The following is an 8,530-nucleotide window of genomic DNA, read 5'->3' on the forward strand; positions in this document are numbered from 1 at the left end:
TTACCGAACTCCACTGGAACCAGCAGAAAATGTTTACATAGCGTTCATGGTAACTCCCATCAAACCCAAATTTTCAGTTAACCACAATCTCCACTGTTGAACCATCCTAGATTACCTGTAGTTTGGCAAAGTGAGTGGTGTAAGTCACAAGGAATAAGAAAACTACCTCCCCCCCTCCCCCCGAAATAGTCGTTTCCCATTGTTTCCTGTTTTTTTGTTTTGTTTTGTTTTGTTTTTTAAATCATCTCCTACCACCCCCATTTAACCTTTTAGGAGAGAAGTTGAGTAAACATGGATTAAACAGTACTCTTTTTTTTTTTAAGATTTTATTTATTTATTTGACAGAGATCACAAGTAGGCAGAGAGGCAGGCAGAGAGAGAGAGGAAGGGAGCAGAGAAGCTGAACAGAGAGCCCGACGCGGGGCTCGATCCCAGGACCCCGGGATCATGACCTGAGCCGAAGGCAGCGGCTTTAACCCACTGAGCCACCCAGGCGCCCCCATTGTTTCCTGTTTTGAGGACTGCGTGAAAAGTCTTCAAACTGCTGAGAACACAGACCGTGCATGAATTTCCTTGATACCCTCAGGTTCGTGGTCATTGTGCCACGGATGTCTTCAACCCTGTCCTCCTTCCCTTGCAGATCATGTATGCCCCGAGGTCCAGGGACAGGTTTACGGCCCCATCCTTTATCCAGAGGGACCGGTTCAGCCGTTTCCAGCCCACCTACCCCTACGTGCAGCATGAGATCGACCTTCCGCCCACCATCTCTCTATCTGACGGGGAGGAGCCGCCTCCTTACCAGGGGCCCTGCGCCCTGCAGCTCAGGGACCCTGAACAGCAGAGGGAACTCAACCGAGAATCTGTGAGGGCCCCGCCCAACCGAACCATATTCGACAGCGATTTGATAGACATTTCCGCGTACAGTGGGGGCCCGTGTCCGCCGAGCAGCAACTCGGGGATAAGTGCCAGCACCTGCAGCAGTAACGGGAGGATGGAGGGGCCGCCCCCGACGTACAGCGAGGTGATGGGCCACTATCCGGGCGCCTCTTTCTTCCATCACCAGCACAGCGGCGCCCACAGAGGGAGCAGACTGCCGTTTCAGCAGGACAGCTCGGGGGGCACAGTGCTGCCCATCCAGGGCAAAGACAGGAAGCCCGGGAACCTAGTCTGACCCCGCGACGGCGCAGGAGGAGGAAGAAACCAAGGAGGGAGGAGGGCCGCACTGCCTCCGCCCCCAGGCACGCTGTTGTTCCGTTTCACGTGCTACAACGAAGTAAAACCAAATGTGCAAACGTGGTCTTTGTTTCTGATTCCTTTCAGGGGAATTGCAAGCAGACTAAACTGAAATAATACAAACTTCCATCCGATCTGACCGCGAACAGTGTTTATTTGGGGACAGGCGTCAGGACGGGGTGGGTGCTGGTTTTCACCAAGGGCGGGCTTGGGAACACAGAGAAAGGGATGCTTGGAAGATATCATGAAATAAAACCCACAGAGGTGTTTGATTTATTTAATTATGAAAGGAGACTTTGCAGAGAAAGAGGCCAGAATGGCCCGTTTTATAATGAATTGATAAAAAAGGATGCATTATTATATATTATCATGGGGAAGTATCGGCCAGTTTGCTTTTTCTCCCAAGGTGTGGAACTTTTATTTTGTTTTAAAAATATGATTGAAAATCCCTGTTTTGTGTGCCAAGGTATAAAGTGAAGAAGTTAGATGAATGCAAGGAGTTAATTTGTGTCGTGATGTGTTTTTTAAAAGTTGCACTATCTAAATGTTTATATATGAGGGGACTGTTCTATGTGAAGTTCTGTATGTTGTCTTCTCACCTGTGGATTATTATTAGGCCCAAGGAATACCCGGAGTGTTCCCCATAATCACATGAGAAAAGATGTTTGGGGATATAGCCTAACATATGCCAACTTACCTAAATCAAGGAGGTCATTACCGTTGCAAGAGTTTGGCTCACATAGTGGTGCATCACAGAAGCATCTGGAGACTTTGGGATTGGAAGATAGGAAAGACTAAATCCCAGCGTTTCTGACTTGCTGAGTTCCTTTGCTAGTCTTAGGCTGCATATTTGATTAACTTTGACCCTGACATGTGCATTTTATGTACCTGGTATCACGCAATCCTGCCCGTCCTCCCGCGGAGCAGTTTCTTCAGTAATTTAGAGGTTTTTTTTTTTTTTTTTTTTTTTTTTTTTCCCCCACTGTAGCATGAAATATACTCAGATACATACATTATTTTACGCAATAAATTGTTTAAAATGCAAGGTGGTTATTTTTAATACTGTTGAAATATGTGACTTCTCAGTGTATTTCCGTTTTCTCTCTCCTTTTCTAGATAGGTAGTACAGTTCAGGCCTGGCCGGCTGGTCAGGACTCTGGAAGAGGCTCTCACCAGTGGCCCCCTGGGGCAGCCTACCTGGCCATTGTGTGCAGGCAATGCCCCCAGGGGCATCTTCACGAGCAGGAGGCCCCCTGGAGCGGGTGAGAGCACATGGCGGGTGAGAGCACACACGCTACCCATCACTGCTGGTGGCACTGGGCTCTTGGAGGAGGTACTCAGAACCCATCCTGGCCCCTGGGGAGAGCTTCCTCAGCCCCCAACCCCCCAATGGTTACCCAACGGTGCAGGGCGGGGGGAGTGACTGGAAGCACACAGGAGAAAAAGCACAACACATAGTTCAATGCAACCAGAGAGCTCATAAATATCGCTAGTCTCAGCTTCACTATTCGTGATATTTACAAACATTTGCTCTTATGTAGAATAGGTAACTTCCTTGTGTGGAAGCCAGCATCTGGCCCGTGTGACAGCCGCAGCCTGTGGGTTTGGCCAGCACCAGGCCATGGGAGGGCTTGTCCCCTTTGGCCTCTGCATGTAAAACAGTGAATTTGGAATGATGGCTCAGTGACTCTTATCTCTGCGGTTTTCATTGCTGAATTGGCACATGTATGTTTGTGTCTGTCTGTGGGTCTCTGGGGTGGTTTCTCAGGGAGGTGACTTTGTGCTGTGGGCTAAGAGCTGGAGAATGTTCTGAATGGCAAGTCCTATCCGTGGCTCCTTTCTGCTACTTCTCTCAGTCAGTAGGTGCCTGGTTTTTGTTTTGTTTTGAGGATTGGAATCTCCAGTAGACTCATCCATTTCACACAGTAACCTCCACAGATCTCTCTCCTTAAAAGGAGAGAAAAGATGGGCAGCAGTTGCCACTCAGGCCCCAGACCCTGTTTGGAGGCGTATTTTGTTCTGGGGGCTGCCTCGGGGACCCCGAGACTGGACAGATCCCTGGGAGCCTGGACCCAGACCCAGAGCCTGCCTCTCCTGTGCCCTAGGCCCTCCTGTGGCTCAGCTCACTGCCTGCATTACAGGCCCGTGCTTAAGGAAACTGGGCATCCCCTTGGCATGAACCTTACCTCACCATGCAAGGGAATGTTAGCACCTGACCCAGTCAGGACCCCACAGGTGGAGGCTCAGGGTAGGTTAGGTGTCCCGTCAGATGCAAAAGGAGAAGCTTAGTCATCATTCCAAACCTCACCTGCAATTTTGGTAAAGTGGTGAACCCGCCATATTGTAGCTCTTCCTCAAAATGGTTGCATAATCCTTTTCCTACCTACTATAAGAATGAGCTATGGTCAGAAACTGGCAAATTCCTTAGTCACTTTGCAAGTTTATGAATGTTTTGCAGATGTCCACAATAATTTGGCAAAGCAATTATTTAATTCCAGTAACTTGAATCGTCCTTCAAAAGAGGTTCCTCCCATTGGGCCACCCTAGAGAATTGCCCTTTGAGTTATATAGTTATTTAAAGACACAGACCTAGCAAACCATGACTTGATGGTCTTTGAGGCTGGACCTCTGTGATGAATTAGTTTGAAAGCCAAGGTCATGAGTTGAATTAATAATCAATTTCCTTTGACATGGGGAAAAGGTGATTTAGATCCACAGCTTCTTGAAAGGTGTGGCTGCCTTGTTCACACCACATTACCCCCTTGCTGGCCAGGTGAGGGACAAGGGGTGATGTGAGGATGCAGCTTTTACAGGGGCCCAAATTTCAAGAAGCCCACATGCTTAGGAGATCCCAAGGTCTGGCTGGGGAGCCTGTGATGTAGGCAATCCATGGTGGGTTTATTATTTCAGAAAGGTGTTAAAGGATTGCATTGTTCAAAGGAACAGTGGGTGGGGAGATAGTGCTCCCGGGGAACCAGCTGTGACATCCAGCTGCTGTCCCCAGACTTCCAGGAGCATAAAAACCAGGGTATGTTGAATCCCATTTCTAGGAACAAAGTCTTCAGGGGTGTATTTGGTCTGTGTTCTTCAGTCGCCAAAGCAGTCCTTAGTACAAATGAGATTTTCCTAAAGAAACTGTGTAATTAAGTAAACATTGCTCTGTTCTTTGTGTCCCTGACCAAAATTTAGTGTTAAGGAGTTTGACAAGCATGCCCTCCATCCTTCCCCATCACATACACTTGTGGACACACAGCCCTCAAGAAATTTCAAGATAGCCGAAGAGAGCACTGAAAACTTAAAAAGACTTGTCATGAGGAGGACTTCACGTTCATCTGCTGATTTTAGCTCAAAGTCTTCGGAGAGGACAGGGGCTGATAGTAGCCTGAAAGGCCTTCAGAAGCACTGGCGTAGGAATGTGGTGCACAGATGAGCATGCCTTAGGCTTCTGAACTTCTTCCTTTGATCTCCTTCACCTTTATTCTATGTTCATTAGAATGAGAAGAACTCAGATGGCATGCACTGCTAGAAAACTGCTCTGACCTAGAAGAATCCGGTCAAATCACAGCCTTCCCCTCAGAAGCAGAGTTTGCCCCCCTGGACAGGGCCCTCCTGCACCATCCATCCAGTTGCTTTGCTAACTAGGGGTGCCTGTATAAGGGTCCTGCTGGGGTCCTCAGGGGCCAGGCTGGGGGCTGTTGCCCCACGTGCTCCTTGCCCGCAGCTTCCGTCCGGTGTTAGCTATGCCGGGATTCCTGCTAGAAGTTTGCTATGTAAAGCAGCACCGTTAACTGCATATTGTCTCATATACCATTCATTTCTCTTCAGATTTCCAAAGCTCAGCAGTATGCAAAGGGGGGAAAAAAGAACTGGGAAGGACACTTGGTTTTTGTTAACTTTTTGGTTTTGTCTGTGACTAAAACAAGACATAGACCCATGCTTGGCACCAAGCCTTTATATGGTGACATGCCCCCCAAGGCTACTTCCCCTCTCTGCCAGGGCCCAATCCTAGTGGAAGGGCCCGACGCAGACTCCATTCTGCTGATGTTCACCCAGATTACCTTGGCCTTGGTGAACCTAAATAAAATGACATGATTGGGTGACAGGCTGGCACGTCTCCCCTCCTCAGTGTGAGCAACACGGTGTCCACCAGTGCCCACCAAAGTCACAGATGAAGAAATAGCTTTCACCCCAGACCACAAAAGCTAGTTTTGGCGGCTTTGCGGGCTCCCCTCACTGGGGCCAGCTGCCGGAGGCCAGCCCAAGGACCTTGCAAAATCCTCCTGCCTCGCCATAACCTACATTTTTCAGGAAACGAGATCTCAGCCGAGGTGATATAACTACCCAAAGTACTGCGTCTTTCACGTAGTTCAAGTTTGTAATTGACTGCCAGGGTTAGACGGTCGTTTGCTGCTGCTGCTTTCCAGACCAGCTGCATCGGGAAGCTGGTGTGTGTGTGTCAGAATGCCTTGCTAAGAAAGCGCTGCCTTCCTCTGATCCTCTTCCCTTTCTCCGCGTGTGCTTGTTTGTGTGCAGTGGGGGGGGGGGGGGGGGGGGGGGGGGGGGGGTAATGGACGCACTACTCGCATGTCGCGTCGCCCTTGGCGTTCCAAAGAGCTCTGCATGCCGGTGGCTTTGAAGCCCCCACGGGGTCTCTTGCTGACTTCAGCAGACCCAGGAACCGAGCCCCCCACCACCACACTCTGCTCCCACCTTTGTTGTGCCTCACTTACAATGGTGCTTTTTCAGTTGTCCGTCTTCTCTTTTTATTTGTAAGGTGCTGTATATAACTTGAATATATTATGCACATATCCTACCCAATGGGTAGAACAAAAAATTGTTAATACTGTAATATAATGTATAGATACTGATTTTAACAGAAATGGCATAGAATTTGTGAATGCCTATGTGCTTTGTCCTCTTTTGTAAGGAAATTTGCAAATGGATGCATACAGATAAAAGTCTATGTAGTTTATTTTCCTATTAAATATCAATATTATAACACAAGGGAAAGAAGTCTGAACAAACAAGCCACTGTTTATGACCAGCATATGTATAGCAAGTGAGAGTTGCATCTTTGCTGTGAAAACCCTTTAAAAAATAATTTAAAAAGAATCCCACAGCTTTTTGGTTGCCACTAGATGCTTCTCATTTTCATCTCTTTAGTAAGGCTCAGTTGGACCAGTGTTAGAGTCAGAAAAAAAAAGAAAGTGTCTTTTGAATTTGCTTTATGAGAAGATATCTCATGTTGTAGAAGACCGGAGAGGTCAGGCACCAGTGAAAAGTGCGTACTTTGTTAAAATTACAGAAATGATGCCCAAGTTCAGGAAATTGGCCAGCAGCAGAGGACTTTGTTCAGTACAGAGGCATTCGGAGCCATCCATGTCCCTAGTCTCTCTGTGCCTTTTCCTTTGACAAAATGAAGTTGTGGAGCCAATGAAGGTACGCGTGTGTAGGGCAAGAGTATCTCAGGAAAAACAAATCCACTTAGGAGATGACCCCGCTCTTAGCAAAACTTGTTTTGGGTTATCATTCACAGAGAACTAGCTATCGGTCAGTCAAGTGAAGAATCTTTTATCCATTCCTGTTGGTGTCTCGGGGTGATCTTGATAAGCTAGGATTTGCCAGCCGTTAGGGATTACATTTTTCGTCGCCTGTTCTTTCGCACCTCTTACACATCTATCCTTCCAGCTCAGTGTCCTTTGTGACCTCTGCCTTTATCTTCAAATATTCTAATACTAAAAAAGGAAAAAGCCTATCATGTCTTCACCAAAACCACAGTTGAATCATGGGCATGTTCATTCTTTCCAGTGTTGTCCATAAAGGCAGTCAGTGAAATTTTGCCCGTCGGATCCATATTTCCACTCTATTGTGTCACCAGAGGATATTAATTCTAGTAAAATCCATGTTTTTTATTTGCTCTGTGGTGTTATGTTCTGATTTTGAAAATCACAAAAGAATCATGCCCTTATCCTCCAGAAAGCAGACGATTACAGATTATCCTTACATTGAAAACACCTCTACAATGCAACTCGTAATGCTGAAGGATGAAAAGTCACCCCTTCTTCTCACTGTTCTGAAAAAACTATCGTGACAAGATAGTTATCTTGGTGGGGAGAGGCTGTGTCCCATCCAGCCCCCACCCTTGGCTCCCCTCATGAACTGTGGGGGCTCCTTGTGGTTCTGGTTTGGCATTAGGAACCAAGGCTCTCTGCTGTCAGGAGCAACACTCCCACCCTTCCAGGTTCCATCTCTTGGGAGAACTGTTTGAGGATGAGTGTCATCAGAGAATGTTCTAGACTCAGAGGTACTAAAGTGTGTTCCCACACCATTGCTTCCTTTCTACAGAATTGAGGCTTAAACTTTGCTGTTAATGATACTGGTTCACCTTAATGTGCTTGTTGGTATATTGCTGTTTTTCATTTCATGGCTTTTAAAAATCACATTTTCTAATTGTCTTTGTCTACTGGAAAGCTATTTTTAAATGTGTACAACACTATTCATAGCATTTAGTTCATTTAATTTTTATTATAAAGCAGCCAACTAAAAAGGTACAACTGTATGCGAGCTTTTCAGTAGCTCATGTGAGCTCTGATAACCAGAAGCTATTAAAGTCTATAACAGCCATTTGTGCTTACTTTCAACATAATTCCCAGCTATATACAGAGAAATATTTCCAACTGTCGTGTATCTGCCTCTTTTAACTGAGCAATGGTGATGTAGTTCTTAGACCTAAGGTCTGTAATTGCAATACTTTTAAAGAAAGATGTTGCTCTAAGTGCTGTTTGTTAGTTATGAAATCAGCTTTTTCTGCTTGTTCTTAATGCTGTGGTCAAACCATAGCACAAAATCATTAAAAATAATCAGTGATAAACATGTGTCTCCTGTTTTTCTTTTTTGCAATCTTTAAAAAACAAAGCACATATGTGAGGGTGGGGGGAAACTACATGTGTTTTAAAATCCAGTCCCAAAGAAACACTATTCTTAGGGTTTCTTAGCTAACCTTTCCTCAAGCCCAGGTTCTACATAGAAATCTTCAGGGGTTGTCCACAGGTCTCATCGTGGGAGGAGCCACTGAGAACGGCTTCAGTTGAGCCGAGGTGCCCAAGGGATGTGTAGCTATCTCAGTTTTAGAATGGCTGTCAGAGAAACAGAAACCAGCTAAGCCCAAAACATGAACAAGATTTCTAGCAATGGGTCCACAATAGCCAAACTGTGGATGGAGCCAAGATGCCCTTCATTAGACAAATGGATAAAGAAGATGTGGTCCATATATATAATGAAATATTACTCAGCCATC

The 8,530-nt window shown here is 46.3% G+C and overlaps 1 protein-coding gene across 8 annotated transcripts in view; it reads left to right on the forward strand.

Moving 5' to 3' along the window:
• The window catches only part of LDLRAD4 (low density lipoprotein receptor class A domain containing 4), a 422,279-nt gene extending 414,177 nt beyond the window's left edge, over positions 1–8,102 (forward strand). For all 8 annotated transcript variants that reach the window (XM_047696221.1, XM_047696220.1, XM_047696215.1 and 5 more), the window contains one exon: positions 641–8,102. In XM_047696221.1, coding sequence (XP_047552177.1) covers positions 641–1,171 — 531 coding nt within the window. In that variant the 3' untranslated portion in view covers positions 1,172–8,102. The remainder of the gene's footprint in view (positions 1–640) is intronic.
• Positions 8,103–8,530: the final 428 nt, after the last annotated feature.

This window comes from Lutra lutra, chromosome 12, assembly GCF_902655055.1.
Source record: "Lutra lutra chromosome 12, mLutLut1.2, whole genome shotgun sequence".
NCBI lineage: Eukaryota > Metazoa > Chordata > Mammalia > Carnivora > Mustelidae > Lutra > Lutra lutra.